General features: G+C 38.6%; 1 protein-coding gene across 1 annotated transcript in view; it reads left to right on the forward strand.

Annotated features, from left to right (window-relative positions):
* Positions 1 to 23,425, forward strand: part of LOC150087437 (ATPase family AAA domain-containing protein 2-like) — a 450,193-nt gene that overhangs the window by 156,645 nt on the left and 270,123 nt on the right. Inside the window, exon 11 of the mRNA XM_090372484.1 lies at positions 8,085 to 8,333. Within this exon, the coding sequence (XP_090228610.1) occupies positions 8,085 to 8,333 (249 nt within the window). The remainder of the gene's footprint in view (positions 1 to 8,084; positions 8,334 to 23,425) is intronic.

The following is a 23,425-nucleotide window of genomic DNA, read 5'->3' on the forward strand; positions in this document are numbered from 1 at the left end:
TTAATTTTTGGTTTCAACACCCAGGATTTTACAGATGTTACAGGATGTTCTTTATAACACCCTTTCCTCAACATCAGGTGTTATGCTTCTGGGCCTACCTGCTTGTACTCCATGTGTGAAGCACCCATGTTCTCTAAGGCATTGATGTACCCTGGTGAATGTGCACCTATTGGGCTGCCTTCGCCTGGGAAATTCTTCGTGGTACAAACGTGCAGCCTCAAGGGCACTGGAGTTGGCTTTACCATGAAGTGCATGTCCGCATACTCTTCGTTGCTGTAACCTCTTTCCATGTTGACTATCCTTTGACATGTACTAGTATGCCTGCTACGTCTCAGAGCATTGAGAGAGGGGAAAGGGAAAGAAGGAGCATAACCTAACCTAAGCAAACAAGTCGGTGGTGGATCCCAACTCTGTACAGTTCACATTGTCAGTGGTTGATCCCAACTAGAAATGTGCAATATCTCAAAAACGATTCGCTTAAGGACTTATGTTTACCAGGCTTTTTTTTTTTGTATATTGTCATCCGTACAGTTCACCTTTAAATTATTGACCATCACTTTTGAAACACCCTGTATAGCACATTGCAATCACCACATGGAATAAAATAAATGATATCATTCTTTTCAACACTGTTATTTAATACCAACGAATTTTTAATGAAAGACTGAAGTTTATGGGTGGGCCTAGCCCCTAACTTAAATTCTGTGTTCTTAAAAAGTATATTTTAGCATTAGCATTAGTAGAGGCATTTGATGCAAGAAAGCAAGCTTATGCAGCATCAGCCAAAAAAAAAAAAAAAAAAAAACCCCTTCCACTTCACCCCTCTGTTCGTTCAAAATACCTGTCCAGCTGAGCCTTAAACTTATTTAGGCTATCAACCTCCACCACAAGGGATGGCAGTCTGTTCCACCAACCAACCACCCGCTGGCTAAAGGCAAATTTCCGCACGTCTATCCTACATCTGTCTTTCCTCAATTTGAATTTATGCCCTCTCAGGTGATTTTTCTGAGCTAGAGGAAGAATCCCATCAGCATTGAGCATGCTTAAACCATTCAAGGCTTTATACACCTCTATCAGATCACCTCGCTGGTGCCTAGTCTCCAGACACTGTAATTTGCAAAACTTAAGCCTTTCTTCGTAAGAGCACCCCTTTGTTCCATTCACTAATCTTGTTGCCCTTCTCTGTACTCGTTCCAGCAGCTCTACATCCTTCTTGAAATGAGGCCTCCAGACCTGTATACAGTACTCTAGGTGTGGCCTGACCATTGCCTTATACAATGGAATAATCACCTCCTTATCCCTGCTGGAAAAATTCCTGTATATCATTGACAATACTCCGTGAGCTACTCTTGCAGCCCGTCTGCACTGCTCAGAGAACTTCATATCTGCCTGCACAATCACCCGCAAGTCCCTTTCATTCTCTACCACTGTCAGTGTAGTACCACAGAGTTGATACGTTGCTCTGGGGTTGCTTTTTCCCATGTGTAGTACTTTACATTTGTCAATGTTAAACTTCATTTGCCACCTCTCAGCCCATCTGCTCAACCTTTCCAGATCCTGTTGCAGCAGCATAGTGTCAGTAGTGTCCTTGACAACCCTGCCAACCTTTGTATCATCTGCAAACTTGGACATTAAGCCCGATATACCATCATCAATATCATTTATAAATACAGAAAACAATAATGGACCCAACACTGAGCCCTGAGGGACTCCACTAATAACATTAGTCCACGATGAGCAGTGTCCATTGATTACCACTCTCTGTCTTCTCCCCCTCAACCACCCCTTTATCCATAGCAGCAATTTGCCTCCAATGTCACACTGCTCCAATTTGTGTAGCAGTCTTCCATGTGCAACAGTATCAAAAGCCTTTCTAAGATCCAAGTATATAATATCAAAGTTATTCCCTGCATCCAGTTCTTTTGTGACTGCATCATAGTATCCAATCAAGTTGGTCAGGCAAGACTTCCCCTTAACAAATCCATGCTGTGTCTGAGCTATAACTGAAGTCTTGTCTAAATGATCCTGCAGTGCTTCTTTAACCAGTGCCTCCATTAATTTTCCTGGAACAGAAGTTAAGCTCACAGGTCTATAATTACTTGTGTCAGCCTTTGATCCTCCTTTGTGAATTGGGGTCACATTTGCACATTTCCAGTCTATGGGTACCTCCCCTGAGTCCAAGGAAGCTCTCATAATTATGGCTAAGGGTTTGCTTACTTCCTTTGCTGCCTCCTTTAATATAACTGGATAGATCCCATCCACCCCGGGTGCCTTTCTTGTGTTTATCTTCAACAGTTTCTCCTCCACTTTACTCCCAGTTATTTCAAGATTCTGTAGCTTACTGCTAGAGTTGAATACACCTCTGGCATTCCCCTTGCTGAATAACTCCTCATGTGTGAATGTCGATGCAAAATATTCATTTAGTTTGTTAGCTACCTGAGCAGGATCATCAACAGTTGACCCATCAATATCAAGTGGACCAATCTGATTCATCCCCTTCCTTCTAGAATTTACATAAGTAAAGAACTCTTTGCTGTTTTTCTTTGCATCCCTTGCCAAGGATTTCTCGTAATCTGCCTTCGCCTGCCTAACCTCCTTTGTAACTTGGTTGCATATCAACTTGTATCTATCATAGGCTTCTGTGTCATGTGTTAATTTGTAAGTATCCCATGCATTTTTCTTCTCTGCCATATGCCTCATTAGTTCATCTGACATCCATTTTGGCTTAAACCTTGAACAGTATTTCTTAGTTGGTATGTAAAGCCTAGTAGCTTCCAAGATAAGTTCTTTGAATGCTTCCCATTTTGAATTTGCTGTTGGTAACATCATCAGTTGGTCCCACTGTATAGAATTTAAATACTGTCTCAGTCCATCGTAGTCGCCTTTACGGAAGCAATAACCCTTCCCTTTACCCCTAATGGTAGTTACCTCTTTCAGTAAATCCCACTTCAGCACACTGTGATCACTGCCACCTAGTGGTTCATTTATCTGCAGATTCTTAATGCATGAAGAATCACTGCTGATAATCAAATCAAGAGTATTACTCCCTCTAGTTGCCTCCCGAACATGCTGATGTAGAAAACAATCATCCAATAAATCCACAAAAGCCCTGCTAGTGTGTGAGTAACCAGCCCCCAAATTCCAGTCAATATCTGGGAAATTAAAATCTCCCATTATAAGACTCTCTGATTTACTGGCCCACTCTATTTCCCTGTACAGTTCCTTATTATACTCATCAGAGTCATTAGGCCTATAGCACACTCCTACTCTCAATTTTGATCTCCCAATGCTTATGTCACACCAAACTGACTCAACACTGCACTGTCCAGCGATGTCGACTGGCTTCACTTCCTTGGTTTTTATGTGTTTCTTAACTAATAGCATAATCCCTCCCCCCTTCCTATCCTGTCTATCCTTTCTGTAGACGTTGTACTCCCCAAATTGCATTTCTGCATCCCTTATATCTGTGTGACACCACGTCTCTGATATCCCAACAATATCTGCCTTTGATGTTTTGAGCAATACCTCAAATTCATCAAATTTATTTACTAAACTCCTAGCATTGGTGTACACGCAAGTATACCTGCACCTGTTTCTATTCTTAGCTACCCTAACACAACCCATGTGTTTACTTGTACCGCAATGGCTCCCAGCAGTCTCTGAAATACCATGCATCTTGTTTTTCAGGCTTCTGCTCATTCTAATAGAAGCAGTGCAAGAATCTCTTTCACCTCTGCTAGTGGCTACTGTCATTCTATTGGTCTTTGTCTCCCCCCAAGCTAGCAGTTTTCCGACCCACCTAACACTGCCTCGATAGCATCAGCAAATATTCTTGCACCCTTTCTATTTAAGTGTATCCCATCCCTGTAGAAGCAATCTCTCCTGTTAACAAGTACATTCCAGGCTGAAAAAAATTCTACCCCTTGAGCCTTGCACAATCTTTCCAGGGCCAAATTGATCGACAAGGCTCTCATCATATACTCCCTCCTATCGTGTCTGGGCAGAATTGCAGACACTTTCAAATTCAAATTCAATTTAATTTCTTATGCCGCTGTTTGATTTAAGGAAGTGAAATAAAGTATTTTTCGTAAATTGTATTATTGTGTGGTGTATTTTTTATTTTATTAACAGCCTGTAATTTAATATTATTTAATAATATTAAATTACAGGCTGTTAATAAAATAAAAAATACAACACATAATAATACAATTTCTAAAAAAATATTTTATTTCGCTTCCTTATATTGAACAGTGGCATAAGAAATTAAATATAATTTTTTTTTTTTTAAGAACACAGAATTTAAGATAGTGGCTAGGCCAACCCATAAACTTCAGTCTTTAATTAAAATTCTTCAGTATTAAATAATAGTGTTGAAGAGAATGATATCGTTTATTGTATTCCATGTGGTGATTGTAATGCGCTATATATAGGTTCTTCAAAAAATATGCTTTCTGTAAGACTTGAAACAACATGAGGCTACAGTTAGGGCTCACGGTCAGGAGCCTTGGAACTTTTTTCCACGCGATACACAAAGGCCATTTGTTTTCATTTCGTGAAACGAAGGTTCTTAGTATACAGCGAAATTTTACTAAACTACTTATAGCAGAGACCATAGAAATGAAGATTCAAGAACATTCTATTAACATTCGTCATCCTTACATAATCTCGGACTCATGGGCCTTTGTGCAATTGGCAATAATCTCTCATATCAACGTATAAATTTAGGGGGGAACACTTGAGGTTCTAGTATTACTATCCTTCTGGTGAAAACGTCTCGCAGACGAAAAGTTTGGTCCTTCAAAGGAGATTTGGATTTTCATAATAAAAAGATTACGCATTTCAAAATAAGGTTTATTTTTGACGGAAATGTGCGCAGTGTTCCAGTGCTTGGATAGTTCACATATGGGAAGTATGAGCATATTGTTTAGGTTATTTATTTATTTATTTATTTAAATTCGGTGTTTTTAATTTAATGTAATTTTAATTTATCTGATTTTATCCCGGAAATTGAAAAAAGATCTCCTATTTGGATATTGAGGTAACTCTCATATTTATTATTGTAATTAAGAAAAGGGAGATAGATTGAGATTTTCATCTCTTAGTATTTTAGATTATAACTTCGTTGATAGTGTTTCAACTATCCCATTACCTACTTTTATTAATATCAGCGTGAAGAGGGTGGGTGGGTGTAGAGCTGGAAATGGAAACAACTCCCACTTATGGGAAGTCAAAAGCCAACTAATATCCTATCCTTTAAAAATGGGTCCACAACAGTCCCATCCCAGAAATCCTTGGGATCAGCAAGGTGAGAAGGCCCAGATGGAGAGAAGGAATATGACTTATTAATATCAAATTACTGTGGCACTGATCGAAAGGGAGACAGAACAAGTTATGATAAGTTTAATAAAGGAAATACATACATATATTAGATTAGATACATACAAAAGCTTTCAGCTGTTTTGTCAACCTTCCTCGGTTAAACTGACAATTAAGAATGGAACATGAGGGCGTGTACTGCCAATCATGTACGTGAAGTGCATGATTAATTGTTGGATGTTGAAGCCTGTGGCTGTGATGCATGCAGACGTTGCCAGCGTTTTCAATAGTCAGAATTGGTGTTTGATTATAGCGTGGACCCGACATCCACTGCTCCTGTTGACTGAGGTATTGGAGCATGTGATGTTCAACGACTCCAACCAGGTGCGTCATCAATAGTGGCGGGACCTATCCACAATCACAAAAAGCGGTGTGGATCAATGTTGTGTTGGTCGCTACGGGCCATGATTTGATCTCTCACAAGATCAAATCATGGCATCATTTGATGTAGTGTCACTTTTCACCTCCATCCGAGCAGAACTTGCCATCACATGTGCAAAGCAACTCTTGGATAACGACCAAACCCTTGGCAGCAGAACCAAACTAACACCAGATGATATCTCCACCACCCTCAAACTATGCTTAACACGCAGTGCAATCATGTTCAACGACTCCATTTACCAACAGGTACATGGCACAGCCATGGGTTCCCCGGTTAGTTCAGTCACGACAAACATCGCAATGGGGGAATTAGAGGGCCGTGCATTTACGAATGTACCAGATCCCATTACCTTTTGATGTTGCTACGTGGATGATGTGTTTGTGGTTATCCCCAGAAATTCGGGTGACTGAATCTTAGACCACCTCAATTCTCTGTCCCCTTTCATAAACTTCACCATCGAGCTAGAATCGGACACCATACCATACTTAGACATCCTTGGCATACGCGAGGGCATGCACCAATGTGTGCTGGCAATTTACCAACTTACAGTCAGCACACGCACTTAGCCATCTTCTTGCAACTGCACGAACCTTGCTAACTCGAGCCTGTCACCACCAAATACGGAGGATGCGGAAAGGTCAGGGAATGACCACTGCATGTTCCCGGAGCAATATGGCCTTAGTTGCTAATGCCCCTAAAAACCAAACAACAAACATGCCTGGACCTACTCTAGTTCTGTAGATGAAAGGCACACCAAAATAGCTAAAGTCAAGGCGGATTTTACGAGGTGTGGCTATCCCAGCAATACCCTTAACAGGTGTGACCTACAGACACGTGGCCACGTAGTGAGCAACAGAAATATCCAAGGTAATGACTCAACCGTGAGTGCCTTTATCCCATACTACACAAACCTATCACAACAGGTTTATAGGGTCTTAAAATCACATGGGATAAAATGCGTACAGCTCCCAAGCAGAAAGTTACGATCCCTCATCTCTAAAGTGAAAACACCGGTCCTCACCTTACTACAAAGCGGATTGGTCTACCGCATCTCTTGCTGTGACTGCACTAGCTGCTACATTGGGGAAACTGGGAGACGGCTCAAAAAAACGCCTTTCCGAACACGAAAGAGTAATCCGCTTAGCGGATGTGGAGCACTCAGCTATTGCTGAACACGTTTGGGCAACCCACCACGACATTGACCCACACCGCCTTTTGTGATTGTGGATAGGTCCCGCCACTATTGACGACGCGCCTGGTTGGAGTCGTTGGACATCATATGCTCCAATATCTCGGTCAACAGGAGCAGTGAATGTCGGGTCCACCCTATCATCGAAACAACAGTTCTGACTATTGGCAACGTCCGCATGCATCACAGCCACAGGCTTCAACATCCAACAATTAATCACACACTTCACGTACATGATTGGCAGTACATGCCCTCATGTTCCATTCTTAACTGTCAGTTAAACTGAGGAAGGTTGATAAAACAGCCGAAAGCTTTTGTATGTATCTAATCTAATATATGTATGTATTTCCTTTATTAAACTTAGCATAACTTGTATTATTTTTAAATTCATGTTTTTAGTACATGCCTATAATTATTGAGACTAGGCTTAACTTGGTCTTGCATTTTTACTTTTTATGAAGTAAGTAACAAAGATTTCTTGAATTTTCACTGACAAAATTTAAGGAAACTTTCATTGAAAGTATTTGAACATAAGTATTTGAGAATTTCAGCTGTGTAGATATTGCAGGTAAACATTAGAGGGATGGTTTTGTGTGTAGTTGTACACTTTTGCTATACCTTGGATATAGAGAGAGCTCAAAAAGTATCATGATGATTGCTGCTTTTGTATAGTAGATATATCAAAGTTTGAAAAACTGTAGTGTATTCCATTATACCTTCTACTGTTGCTCTGGTACCACACAAAAAAGACCTGCCGATTTCCAGTACACCATCCTGAGAATATTCTTCAGAACTGCATGATGAAGCAAGGACTTATGTCTAACTGTAGCATGCATTGGCTCTGGTTAGATGCCAGTCCTTACAATTCATTTTTAAAAAATGTGAAATTTGCTGAATCAGTTTCTCTCTCTCTCTCTCTCTCCCTCCCTCCCTCCCTCTCTCTCTCTCTCTCTCTCTCTCTCTCTCTCTCTCTCTCTCTCTCTCTCTCTGTGCACGTTTTCTCTGTGTAGAAGTCTTGCACAACTTCCACATGTGGAGTTAAGTGTTTATTTTTTATCGTTATTGTTATAAACATACATAATGCCATTCACTTTATATATTGATTTATTTATTTCCTTTCATACTGTGTTTTTACAGGCATACACCATGAGGCCTTCCATTATTTTTTTTGATGAAATTGATGGCTTAGCACCTGTGCGATCAAGTCGTCAAGATCAGATTCATAGTTCAATTGTTTCGACTCTTCTTGCCTTAATGGATGGCTTAGATAATAGAGGAGAAATTGTAATTATTGGTGCCACAAATCGAGTTGATGCTATTGATCCAGCATTAAGAAGACCAGGACGTTTTGACAGGGAATTTCCTTTTCCTCTTCCTTCATTTGAGGTAATCTGTTAGACATTATCAAAACTGAGATAATCTGTTAGACATTATCAAAACTGAGATAATCTGTTAGACAATATCAAATCCAGACTTAGGCTGTTCTCCCCAATTGTTTGAGAGAAAAATTGGAGAAAGTGATATACTTTTTACAGGCATACTGTAATTTATAACATCTTATTTATAACAAGAGATATAAATAAATGAGCAAGTCATTGGGAAGGCTATTGAGTGCTAAACTGTAATATTTTTACCTTTTTATTACTCATTACGGTATATCCTTATTAATTTGATATCAGATATTTGAAATGCAATATATTTCAAAGCCACTACCATTCCCCGACTGATGTACATTCTTCCCTTGATTAACAATGTCTTTAATTAACAATATCATGGTTTACAATGTGCCTTTAGGATCCCATGTATTTGATTAATGTTGAATTCTCAATTATACAGTTGAGACTTTCATCTCAATTGGCTTATGTTAGTGCATTGGAGCATTTCATATGTCAACTGTCCAGTCTTCATGTGCACGATCTTTTTTTTTTTTTTTTTTTTTTTTTTTTTTATGTGATAAAAAAGATTTGAATGGTGCGTTAAGCTTACCACATGTCGGACGGGCAATAAACAAACGTTTGCCTGCTGCCCACCTCAGTGTGTTCCGTCGACCATCGGAAGAAGACGTGTTACTTGTTTGTCTCCTGCTAATAAAGTCAATGCAGACTTTCATTTAAAAAATTTTAATTTTTAAATTAGCCAGATGAAAATGTTACCGCGAAGGAGATAACGGTAAAAGAACTAGATGAAATCTTTCATAACGCATAGAACCTCAAACAAAAGGTTTGAGGTTCTTTGTGATATTTATTTCGCCAGGGCCCAGAGAAGATTGTTGTCAGCTATTGGAAATTGATTGATGAAATGAGAAAGTCAACACCGTTCAAACGACTCTGTTCAAATATTTCCGTAACAAATTGTTTCTTCATTGTGTATTTTATGTCAGAGGTTACCAAACTTTCTTGGTTCACAGTGCCCTTAGTGTCTCAGTAATTTTTTCACGGCGCACCTAGACCAAAAGTTCCTAACAGTTCCGTTTAGTTCGTAGTTAGGTCCAAACAACTTAATAAGAAATGTTGAAATTGTGAACTACTTCGAGCTAATAGTTTGCGTGGTGTCCGACCAATGTCAAGTATCGCTGTATTTCCCTTGAAAATTTAAAATATTCCGCGGTGCAGAGTTTGGGAACCGCTGTTTTGTACAATAAACATTTAATTCCATAATTATTTTCATTATCTTTTACATGGTATACAGTTAAAAAGTTATTTAAAAGGTATTTTTAAAATTCTTTATGGACATTCCTGAAGGTCAAGGACCAATTATAATTTTTTCTATTGATTATTATATTCGATTAACACATTTCTGTTTTGTGCGATGCATTTGCAGAACGAATTAATCACATTAATTGAGGTCAGCCTGTATGCCATAAAAATAAAATCTCTGCCAGACCATCCCACATGGACATATATTTTTATGCCACAATATGAAATTATCTATAATGTGCACAACTGCCATTCTAGTATCAGGATTATAAATTTTATTTCAGATAGTGTATTCACATCATTTAGGCAGGCCCTTCTTCACTGGAATGTGCAACTTCCATCTTGTGATTTTACTTTCTCTCTGTTCAGCTCTGCAGCACAGAGAGCTGAACATTCTGATTTTTTGATAGTGTATATAGGTGGGGGTCTGCTTGTATTTTCCAAGGGACACTGTCTATATTCAGATTTCACCATGAATGTAGTATATACACCACAGCTGCATGCAACAAAAGCCCACCAATAACAAAGGTTTTTGTGGTATGTACAGACTCTCTAAGCAAATTATAGGCACTCCTCATCCAGTCGGACTCTGAAAGAGAGAGTACAGCAAATGCTACTTCTCTTTTAGAGTCAGACTGATATTTGCTTTTGCTGGATCGCTGGCCACATCTGGATCACAGGGAATGATTTAGCTATTGCAGCAGTCAAATCAATAATGCCTATGAATGACAACCATTTGTTAGTCCCTTGTACAGACTACACATGTGCAATCCATAATAAATCGCTTTCACAATGTCAAGGATCTTAACACATGCACACTACAAATAAACTATATGGAATCAGTTGTAATTACAGTTTGGAAGTCTAGTTAACTTGGGGTTCACTGGGAGGAATTATTCCTTACTTGGCTATACATAGAACAATGACACCTAATGCATTCCTATCTGCTGAATGCAGATTATACTATGTGTAGTTATTATGGCACCATTTAACAGTTGCACATTTTAATTAGATGTGCATCTTTTATTAATGAAGGGCATCTGTTTTGTTTTACCCATCTAATTGAATCTTATATGCTCAGTCAGATTTTATTGGACAATGACATCATATATATTCAAGTTTTTACGACTTATTAATTTATATAATTTTATTTTTCATTTACAGTTCTTACAGTTTTATAACTGCCTTTATATTATACATTATCTTATTTTAATTTATTATGTCCATAGCCAAGGTCAGGAGGGAGTGCAATAGCACATGCTCTGAGTTGGCTGAGGTTCAAGCCCTTAATTGCTAAATTAGTTGATCTACCAACTCGCACTGGAATATATATATATATATATATACATATATATATATATAAGCTAAATTAAAATAGGATATTTGGCAGTAGCATGGCAAACCAGTAGAACTTACCAGTAGAGTGAAATAGAACTTAATCTAACCAAATAACATAACAATGAAAACATGATTGCATACGATTATATGAAAATATACGATTATATTAAATTATATTATATACGATTATATTAAAATTTTATTGGATATCGTTGGATACGAAAATTCTTCTTCTTCAAGTGTTTTTAATTCTGTTTCCTTCAAAAGTTTTTTGTCATGCTCTTCAATGGATTCACTAAACCTGTAATCAACCACGGATGTGCCTAACTGTGCTTTTCTCTTTCTACCACGGTTTGTCATCTTGGAAGTTTGGAGCCGTAATCTGATCATCTGAATGTTATCTGATCATCTGAAACCCTGTTATCTGATCATCTGAATCTTACCAGATTTTTATCTCCTGTAGTTCAGAATTATTCCTGTTCGATTTTCTGTTTTGCATGTTCCTTCACATTTTGGTATATCTGCGGCCTTCTGTCTGACGTTTCATGTTTTTAGGCCATCTTTCCCAAATTTTTTTCGACGATAGAGATCATCCCTATCTGTTTTTCTAAATCTATAAAAACTTGGTGACTTGTCATTTTCTCCCTTTTGCATCTTGGCTGTGTACGTTGCTTCTCTGCTCTACTTAATGACTCCAGGTAACTTTTAGTTTTTGGTTTCGATTTCCCTTCTTCTCTACAAGCCTGTGGTATTAACACCCAATTTTACTAATGCTTGCTTATACCAGAACCTTTCTTTAAGGTTGGGCCTTACACACCCAGTAAGTTCAGTATTTTTAATAACTTTTTCTACACTTTTTTTTTCTTTATACTGTCTTTTTCTATTTTTTCCCCATTCATAAAACTATTAGTGCAATACGAAGATGATACGAACGCTCCATCTGTCTCCTCAATCCTATTGCTATTTTCGCCTTCTTTTGAACATCTTTTCTCCCCTTCCCCTACCCTATAATTTACCATTCCCTATACCATTTGCTTGTCTATACTTTTCATTACCTTTCACCCCTTCCGCACTTCACATACATTTGTATTATATTGCACATTACACTTTTGTAAATTTGTATTTATTTTAATTTACATTTTTTACACTGCCTAGGGACTACCTTGCCTACAAGTATTACAATAAAAGTCCGCATATTTGCCCCCCTTTTCCTAATACTACAGACAAGTTTGGAAACGCAGTGCATGGTCAAGAGTAGTCCCCTGATGAATTTCCTGGCTATGTATCATATTTTCATCTACTATATTCAGAATTTGACCTTTCTAAAACAGGACATGATCTAGCCAAGGAGGATGCCTTTGTGTGTGTGTGTGTGTGTGTGTGTGTGTGTGTGTGTGTGTGTGTGTGTGTGTGTGTGTGTGTGTGTGTGTGTGTGTGTGTGTGTGTGTGTGCTAGGTGTCTAGAGTGTCAAGTAATTAGGCGCCAACTCAGTGTTCTGATGGGTGTCTATGAGAGCTTGAGGTGCAGGGAAATGCCCTTGAAGATTTTAATATGAGGGGCCCATCAAGCTCTCAGCTGTCCAGCACAATGGCAGAGCTGACTCCTGTGCATCAGGCAACACAGAGGTAATCTCCAAGGCAGAATGCGCAGATCCCAATGGAACTAGTTATTGTTGGTGACTATATTGTCACGGACATGGGGAATATATTATGCAAGAAGGATAGGTGGAACGTGACCAGAGTGTCTGCTAGGGGCAAAAATTGATGACATTGTTGTACATGTTGAAACTAATAACATTAAGAGTAAGAGATCTGCAAATTTACTCAAAAAATACAGGTCAATGTTAAAAAAAAAGTTGCAAGTTTGGGTTGAATGTGAAAATATCTGAAATTCTGCCGAGACACGATAGGAGGGAATATATGATGAAAGCCTTGTTGATCAATTCAGCCCTGGAGAGATTGTGCAAGGCTCAAGGGGTAGAATTTTTTTCAGCCTGGTCTGTGCTAGTTGACAGGAGAGCATGCTTCTACAGGGATGGGGTTCACTTAAATAGAAAGAGCGCAAGAATGAATATTTGCTGATGCTATCGAGGCAGTGTTAGGTCAGTCAGAAAACTGCTAGCTTGGGGGGGGGGATACACAGACTAAAAGGTTAACAGTGGCCGCAGGCAGGGGCAAAAGTGATTCTTGCACTGTTTCTATCAGAAAGATGTGTACAGAAAGGATATACAGGACAGGAAGGGTTATGCTGTTAGTTAAGAAACACATAAAATCTAAGGAAGTGCATCCAATTGACATTGGTGGACAATGCAATGTTGAGTCTGTTTGGTGTGACACAAGCACTGAGAAAGGAAAAATGAGAGTAGGTGTGCGTAAAGACCCAATGAATCTGATGAGTATAATGAACAGTTGTGCAGAGAAATAGAATGAGCCTTTAAATCAGAATGTCTTATAATGGGGGATTTTAACTTTCCAGATGTTGACTGGAACTTGTGGATTGATTACTCACACACTAGCAAGACTTTTGTGGATTTATTGGATGACTGTTTTCTACAGCAACATATTCGAAAGGCAACCAGAGGGAGTAATACTCTTGATCTGATTATCAGCAGTGATTATTCATGCATTCAGAATTTGCAGATAAAGGAACCACTGGTTGACAGTGATTACAATGTACTGATGTGGGAATTATTTAAAGATGTAACTACCATCAAGGCTAAAGGGAATGGCTTTTGCTTTCGTAAAGGTGACTACAGGGGTCTCAGACAGTTTTTAAATTCTGTACAGTGGGATCAACTGATGATGTTAGCAACATTGTTTGCAGACGATACGAAGGTCGGCAGTGATGTTAATGACACTAATGACAGCACACTGCAACAGGATTTCGAAAAGTTGAGCAGGTGGGCTTGAGAGGTGGCGACTGAAGTTTATCATTGATAAATGCAAAGTACTGCATATGGGTAGCAGTAACCCCCGAGTAATGTATCAACTGTGTGGTACCACACTGACAGTGGTAGAGAGTGAAAAGGACCTGGGGGTAATTGTACAGGCAGATATGAAGTTTTCTGAGCAGTGCAGATGGGCTGCAAGATTAGCTCATGGTGTCTTGTCAATGATGTACAGGAATTTTTCTAGCAGGGATAAGGAAGTAATTATCCCCTTGTATAAGGCAATGGTCGGGCCATACCTTGAGTAGCATATACAGGTCTGGAAGCCTCATTTTAAGAAGGATGTAGAGTTGCTAGAATGAGTACAGAGAACGGCAGCAAGGTTGGTGTGGGGGGGTGCTCTTACCAAAAAAGGCTTAAGCGCTGCAAATTGCAGCACCTGGAGAGCAGGCACCTGTGAGGTGATCTGATTGAGGTGTATAAAGCCTTGAATGGGTTGAGCAAGCTGGATGCTGATGGGATTCTTCCTCTTGCTCAAATTAAGACCCTTTGGGGTGCACAGATTCAAATTGAGAAAAGACAGTTGTAGAATTGATGTGCCGAAATATGCCTTTAGCCAGCAGGTAGTTGATTTTTGGAACAGACTTCCATCTTTTGTTGTGGAAGTTGATAGCCTAATTAAATTTAAGGCTGAGCTGGACAGGCATTTGGAACCAATGGAGGGATGAAATGGGGAGGGGTTTTTTCCCCCCTCGCCAATGGTGCATAAGCTTACTTTCTTGCATTATATGCCTCTACTAATGCTAATCTGGTTCATTTTTATCGAGTTTCATTTTGAAATGTCTCCTTTGAAGAGATTGTCATCTGATGGAATTTGCGATTTCAAAAGCACTTTTAGTCCATAACACTTTTAATATTTAATCTTTTGCTGGCTAACACTTGGTGGATGATACAGTGTAACTCAAAATCTGGGAATTCGTAATCCTTTTGGCACAAAGTGATAAATCCATTAAGATGCCCCGTCATTGCTTTAGCTCCATCTGTTGTTATTGATATGAGCTGAAGTAGTGGTAATTTAATTTTTTCAATAAAATTTTTGAATATGTTAAATATATCAAGACCTCTAGTTCTTTCTTTTAATGAAACCATATCCAGCAGTTCTTCTCTAGTGGCAGAATCATCGAAAACCATGTGAATAAAAACAAGCAATTGAGCTATATCACTGACGTCTGTAAATTCATCCAGTTGTAAAGAAAATGACAAACAATTAGCAATATGAGCACAACTGTTCGTTCACATTTTTACTTATTTTTGCAATGCATCGCATCGCAGTATTTCGAAAGAATTGCAGATCTTGAAGAGCACTTTTAAGCCCCAGAAGTTCCCCACTATTGGTGAAAATGATGTTTTACTCTTTTTCATAGTATTCATTTTAAATTGAAGGTTGTTAAATTAACAGTATAAGTACTGTTCAGTTTAAGAATATGACACATAACACTATGCTCTCCACAACGTAACTGCATGAATTTTCACTAGACAAGCCTAGCTTGCTTCTGTGCTACGATAACAGTAGTCATATGTGGTTCAACAGATTTGTAATAAGCATATGGAGTCGGGTGCATAATAATAATAACATTTAGATTTTGACTAATCTATTTTTTATATATATTTAAAATTCGTCATGACATGATCAACCGAAATTAAAGCCGCAATCAACTGATAGATGGCGATTGACTTGTTGGCTACCCGTGCTCTAGATGTATACTAATTTCATTCACTATTGTGCATATTCATTACTACTGAAATTATATGTAGTACTTGTTTATTTTTGGATTATTCAACTCCATGGATCTTTGTGAACTCATTATTTATATTACAAAAAGTTTTTATTTTCTGCAGTCTCCTTAGGATTTGATGCCTAATTACCCCATGATTGGGGTAATTAGGCATCAAATGAAACTACCTTTGGATTGATGCTGCTCTATCAACAATAGATTTATTTATTTTTACAGAAATGATTACTGATATTACTTCAGTTTTATTTCACTCCGTTTTGGACTACAGGTTATAACTCTCAAGTCTTAATCTGGCCACTCCATCTCAGTTTTTTTTTTTTTTTTTTTTTTAACATATATTCTGCTATTTATGCTTACATATATAATTACTCGTTTCCTGGACATTATAAAAAAAATATGTGAATAAGCTATACCCCCCCCTCCCCTAATTAGTATAATTTTGATTTATATACTAGGATTATAGGATAATTTTGTCCTTTTTTGCTAAGTATATAGTAGCCATATCACTTGGTCTTCTTTCTATTCATTTTATTATGACCATGTCCAATACTTTTTATTTATCTACTAACTGTTTTATTTTTGTATATCTTCTGACTTTATATTGCCGACCGGGCTAGCCGGGTGAGTAAAGTACCTACCTAGCAACCCAAAGGTCGCGGGTTCGAATCCCGCCTTGGGCTTGGTTCAAAGTACTGCAAAAACCTTGGGAGGTGCATTATGGCCACAGAAGCCGATGCGCCAACAACTACAAAAAAAAAAAAAAAAAGACTTTATATCGGTAAAGTCCTTTTATTTCAACCACTTTTCTACGTTACAGATATACTTTCTCTCTCTTTTCTTACGCTACTCTTATGTATCTCTACACTCTTATTTGTTCAGAATACGACTGTAGAGGTCATTATTTCCATATCTATTTCCACTTCTTCACAGCTCTGTTATGCTGCTATAAATTGCTTTATCCTGTAGCTAAATCACTAATGTAGTTTTGCTTTAGATACAATCATCTACTATACTAAATATATGTGCTTTATTTTCCCGCCATCTTCCTTCCCCTATGTACTACATAAAAACTCCGGGTATCGTTCCCTTTCTTATTATACTTTCGATTTGTTTCTAGGCCTGTTTTGAACTTATATATTTTTTCGCCGGCTTTTTCCCTGCAGTACAATCGTTTGTTATTCATCTCCTTTTTATACTAACTCTTACAAAGCAGAGCCCGTACTAAAAGGCTGGTCTTTGCAACCCCAGCTAGCTTTGTATGTTTTAATAATGTTTTATATACTTTCTATCTTCTAATTCTACTTTTCTTCCCATTCGTAGGACTATTAATGTAATACAAGGGTGATACAAACGTTCCAACTATCCTTATTTTATCGCTATTTTAGTCTTTATTTAGCTATGCTTTTATCTCTTCTCCATCCTCAATTTAATACCTCTCCCTATACCACATGCTTGTTACTATTTATATTAATTCTTCTAATCTCCATAAAATTATTTTATGTCTTGTGATATGTTAGTACCAGTCTTGTGGTATCTGCTACCAACATGTAACTAGCAGATCCTTTAACTCCTGCAAGGTCCTTGGTTGAGATGCTGCAGATTGGAGTTGCTGTTCCTACACAAACCCCAGATGCTCGATGGGATTCATGACTAGCGAATTTGGAGGCCAGGGCAATACCTGGAAGTCTTCCTCATGTTCCGTGAACCAGTCTCGAACAATCCAGGCAGTGTGGCACATATTATCCTGCTGAAAGATTGCCCCGCCATAAGGGAAAACTGTTGTCACAAAAAGGTGTACTTGGTCAGCAATGATGTTTGGTAGGTGGTAGATGTCAGAGTGCCTGGCACATGGATGACTAGATCCAGGGTATCCCAGCAGAACATCGCCCAAAGCATGACACAGCCACGACCGGCTTGTTTTCGTCCCATGGTGCATCCAGGTGCCATCGCTTCCCCAGATAAACGACACACACACGTACCCAGCCGTCCACATAGTGCAACAGGAAATGTGATTCATCAGACCAGACAACCTTCTTCCAATCACTCGAGGTCCAGTTTCGATTCTTGCATGTCCATTGTAGGCACTGTCACCGGTGACCTGTGGTTAGCATGGGCCCTCAGTGCGGCCTGCAGCTACGCAGCCCCATTTTCAGCAGGGTTCAATGTGATGTGCTGTGTTGTGGCACATTACTCCCGTCACCAGCATTCCAATTACTCACGAGTTGCGCCACAGTCGCTCGTCTGTTGCCACGTACCATCCAGGAGAGCCTTTGCTCACCTCGAGCATCGATCAGCCGTGGTCATCCAACATTCGGCAGCTGTTCATGGGTTTTCCTTCCTCTGAAAACTTTCGGCAGGTACTAACTACGGCTGACTGTGAGCATCCCACCAGCTGTGCTGTTTTGGATATGCTCTGACCCAGTCGTCTGGCTATTACAATTTGGCCTTTGTCAAGCTCGCTTAAATCTGCAGCCTTTCCCATCTGAAGAACAAGAATAACACTGATTAATGGAGCTCAGTATCGGGTGTTTTTTATACCATGTCCCGACTTGCGCATGCACCATAGTTCACCTGCAGTTGCTTCGATTTGCATAATGACTCACTGGCCATTGTGTTTTGTCTCATTGGTGTATATGTCATTATCTTCTTCCTAATTTCCTGTGACATCTTCTGTGTAATCAAAGACATCTTATTCTTGAACAATTGTTTTACCACTGAAATTCTGGTTTGAATCTTAGTTTGACATGAAATGTCCTGTGCAAATAACTGCTCCAGATAACTAAAGTGATCTACCTGTTCTATTCTTATTCCATCGATCTCAATTCAGAAGTGAATTGACCTTTTACCAATCATCGTTGCCTTTGTTTTCATCATGTTTATCTTAATTCCACACTTCACCACTTTCTTATTTAGTCTTCTGATCACTGTTTGCAATGTAGCAGGATATCCCTGCTAGAAAAATTCCTGTATATCATTGACAAGACACCATGAGCTACTCTTGCAGACCGTCTGCACTGCTCAGAAAACTTCATATCTGCCTGCACAATTTCCCCCAGGTCCTTTTCATTCTCTACCACTGTCAGTGTAGTACCACACAGTTGATACGTTACTCTGGGATTACTGCTTCCCATATGCAGTGCTTTATATTTGTCAATGTTAAATTCAGTTGCCACCTCTCAGCCCATCTGCTCAACTTTTCTAGATCCTATTGCAGCAGCGTACTGTCATTAGTGTCATTAACAACCCTGCCAACTTTTGTATTGTCTGCAAACTTGGACATTAAGCCTGATATACCATCATCAATATCATTAATAAATAGAGAAAACAACAATGGACCCAATGCTGAACCCTGAGGGACTCTACTAATAACATTAGTCCACGAAGAGCAGTGTCCATTGATTACCATTCTGTCTTCTCCCACTCAACCATCCCTTTATCCATAGCAGCAATTTGCCGCCAATGCCACACTGCTCCAATTTTTGCAGCAGTCTTCCATGTGCAGAGTATCAAATGCCTTTCTAAGATCCAAATACAGGTAGCCCTCATTTTGTGCTGGTCCGATTTGCGCCAATCTGCAATAGTGACAATCACTAACCACAACACTATTTTTATTTATTTATTTATTTTTGCAATTTTTTTATAAATTGAAAGTTTAAAATCGTCAGACAAAATTTATCGGCATCATACTGTGCTATGTATTGTGCACTGTTCACGTGATTTAGGACAATCTGAACCAATCAGCAATTAGCGCATTTGTATCAGAGACGAGAAAGATTCCTGCCCTCAAAGTAACCACTCTTGGATGCTGGTAGTAAAGGTCCATGTGATGAAGCATTCAGTTGGTTGTTGTTTATTATTGGAAATTTTTTATGCCAACATTTTTTTTATTAATTGTGCTATTAATAAATTAAATAATAATAGTGATAGCCGTGTGCAGTTTTTTTCCAATCATATTATAAAGTTTTCAATTTAATAGAATAAAGATGCGCCATGTCTGGTTAAATTAGTTAATTGAATCCTAGTACAATATTCAGAGGATAGAATCTGGTGAAAGCTGCCCTAATGTGTGTTAGGGCAGCTCCATCAACTATTACTACACCCATGAAGAATGCTAATAAAATAAAACAATCAATGCAAAGTGGTAGGTAAATATTTGGTGTCCGGAACCTAACCCTGTGATTTCCGATTGATTCCATTATATAAAGGGTTCCATTTGCACCTATCCCCCCAGGAACCTAATCCCGACATTAATCGAGGGCTACCTGTATATGATATCAAAGTTATTCCAAGCATCCAGTTCCTTTGTGACCACATCATAGTATCCAATCAAATTGGTCAGACAAGACTTCCCCTTAACAAAACCATGCTGTGGCTGATCTATAACTGAAGTCTTGTCTAGATGATCCTGCAGTGCTTCTTTAACCAGTGCCTCCATTAATTTCCCTGGAACAGAAGTTAAACTAACAGGTCTGTAATTACTTGTCACCCTTTGATCCTCCTTTATGAATTGGGGTTACATTTGCACATCTCCTGTCCATGGGTACCTCCCCTGAGTCCAAGGAAGCTCTCATAATTATGGCTAATTATTTGCGGAACGAGGAAGAGCTGTGCTTTTGAACCATCCTCTACCTTCAAGGCTACATCTAATATACCAAAAAAAAAAAAATATATAGTAAAATAACAAACACCCCAACCACAGTTACACCAAAAAGCTGTTGTTGTTATTTGGTTTTTAGGAGCATTAGCAACTAAGGCCATATTGCTCCGAATATTTATCGTATTTAGCAGTCATGCTTGAACCCCGGTCCACTCAAGGAAGGCGTGCTATGCACTCTCACTCCTGACCACCAAAAAGCACTTCACATGATCAAACAGCAAAGAAACCACAAATGCTAGATACTGTTCTGTTCAGTATATACAAACAAATCAGAACATATGGACACTAATGATATGATTGATCAAGATGAGAAGATGGATGCTCTATGCCTCAAAGAAGGAGGTCTGGACATCTTTTTCTACGAGAAAAAAAAAGGTAAAAGTGATTGGCATAAGCAAACAGGTTGTTAGAAACATACTCATCTTCTTATAACAAAAACAAATGATGCAGCACATCCTTCAATGGAACTGCAATATCAGTGCTCTGTATGATCTAATCTCCCAATACAACTCAGTAGTCATCTGATTTAAAGAGACTAATTTAAACTTACTGGTTACTCTATAGATTAAAAGTTATAAATTGTACTGGAAAGAAAAAAAAATTAAGTTCCTCCTCCCACGTAGGTGTGGCTGTTCTAATAGATTCAATAATACCATCAAGACATATCTTTCTTCAAACCCTAATTGAAGCAGTTGCTGTCCATATTATGCTTGGATTTTCTTTAATTAATTTTTGTATACCTCTCACCATATCATAATCATCCACACACTACCAATGACCTAGAAGAGATTGTATCACAAATACCTGCTGTTTTTTGGGTGACTTCAATGGGTACCACCGGTTATGGGGTTTTACTCATATGAACGGAAGAGGACAGATCATAGGAAATATACTGGATCAGCAAAACCTAACATTACTTAACACTAGATCGCATACTCATGCATTTTCCAACAGGATCCACCTCTGATATGACCTCTGTCTATGTGCTGTCCCATTCTACTCCCAACATAGAGAAGACAGTACTAAATGGCCATCTTGGCAGTGATCATTTTCCTGTCATAATTATAAGAGATTAAAAGTGAAAGCTAGGCATATTAAGCAACCTAATTTGCCTAACTACAAAAAATAATATTCTTGGATACATTTTGCATCTGCTGTTACTAAAGGCATGGATATCAACTTAATTTGGAACAAAAACAGTTGAATGGCAAATATAAGACTGCTATCTTTCACCTCTGGAGATGCAAATGCCATTTCTGAAACAAAAAAAAAAAAAAAAAAAAAAAAGTCATATATAAAATAAACTTCAGCACTAAGTTATCTCTTGTTATAATCAATCTTTCACAATAAAGAACTCTGAAGCTTTAACCAGAACATCCAATGGAGCTACAGGTCCAGATGAAATATATATCTCATTATGTAAAAACATTTAAAACATTTAAATCAAATAGCCTAAAATTGGTTGCTGATTTTTTATAATTGGTTCCCATAGTAAAATTCATACTCAGAGTCATAATATTCCTTTGTCTTAGCTTTTCCCAAAACAGGAAAAGATCATTGAACTCTACTGAACTATCGACCAATATCACTCATCAGTTTCTGCGGAGTAAAAAATCTAAAGAATTGAAATCGGTATGGAATTAGGGAAATTAGATCTAAAATCAATATAATGATCAAAGCAAAGTCAAACATCCATAATACATTTATCAAAGAAGAAACATTTAGTTATGGTGAGCCCGCCGACCGGGCTAGCCGAGTAGGTAAAGTGCCTGCCTAGCAACCCAAAGGTCATGGGTTTGAATCCCACCTCGGGCTTGGATCAAAGTACTGCAAAACCTTGGGAGGTGCATTATGGCCACAGAAGCTGATGCGTCAACAACTACCAAAAAAAAAAATGGTGAGCCTTGACAAAAAACTCCTTTGATGCAACATGAATATTTGGCATTATACAAGTCCTTAACTCCTTTGGAATAAGGGAGCAATTATCTCACCTTATACAAAGTTTTGATTCTCAGACCCTTCCAAGTATAATACAAAAATGTAGTGTCTCAAGCATGCATTCAAGAACGATCCATACTTGGATAAATACTTATTTCTATAAGATATCCCAAACCATTGAAGCTTATTTGTATGCACATGATCTCACAATCTCGGGGCATATGATGCAAGAAAGCAAGCTTATACAGCATCACTCAAAAAACTTCCTATTTCACCCATCCATTCACTCCAAAAGTTTGTCCAATTCTTCATTGAATTTATTTAAGCTATCTACTTCCACAATGACAGATGGAAGTTTGTTCCAGCAATCAACTGCCTGCTGGCTAATGGCAAATTTCTGCACATCAACAGTTGTCGAATACAACAACTGTCTTTTCCTCAATTTCAGTTTATGCCCCCTTCAGATTTGTAATCTGCGCAAGAGGAAGAATCCCATCAGCATTGAGCCTGCTCAATCCATTCAAGACCTTATACACCTCAATCATATCACCTTGCAGGTGCCTGGTCTCCAGACACTGCAATTTGCAGAACTTAAGCCTTTCTTCGTAAGAGCACCCACTTTGTTCCCCTCGCCAGTCTTGTTACCCTTCTCTGTACTCATTCTAGCAACTCTACATCCTTCCTTCCTCATTTTAGGAAGGATTTAGAGTTGCCCTTCTCTGTACTTATTCTAGCAACTCTACATCCTTCCTAAAATGAGGCTTCCGGACCTGTATGCAGTACTCAAGTTGTGGTCTGACATTGCCACAAGGGGATAATCACCTCCTTATCCCTGCTAACAAAATTCCTGTATATCACTGACAAGACCCCGTAACCCACTCTGGCAGCCTGTCTGCACTGCTCAGAAAACTTCATATCTCAATGCACAATTACCCTCAGGACTCTTTCATTCTCCACTACCCTGAGTGTAACACCACCCAGTTGATACATTTCTCTGGGGTTACTGCTACCCATATGCAGTACTTTGCATTTGTCAATGTTAAACTTCATTTGCCTCATCTCAGTCCATCTGTCCACTTTTTCCAGATCCTGTTGCAGGAGCAGCATACTGTCATTACTATTATTAACAATCCTGCAAACCTTTGTATCATCTGCAAACTCTGACA

The sequence above is a fragment of the Mastigoproctus giganteus genome, chromosome 4 (genome assembly GCF_048544385.1).
Source record: "Mastigoproctus giganteus isolate SK-2022 chromosome 4, ASM4854438v1, whole genome shotgun sequence".
Taxonomy (NCBI): Eukaryota; Metazoa; Arthropoda; class Arachnida; order Uropygi; family Thelyphonidae; genus Mastigoproctus; species Mastigoproctus giganteus.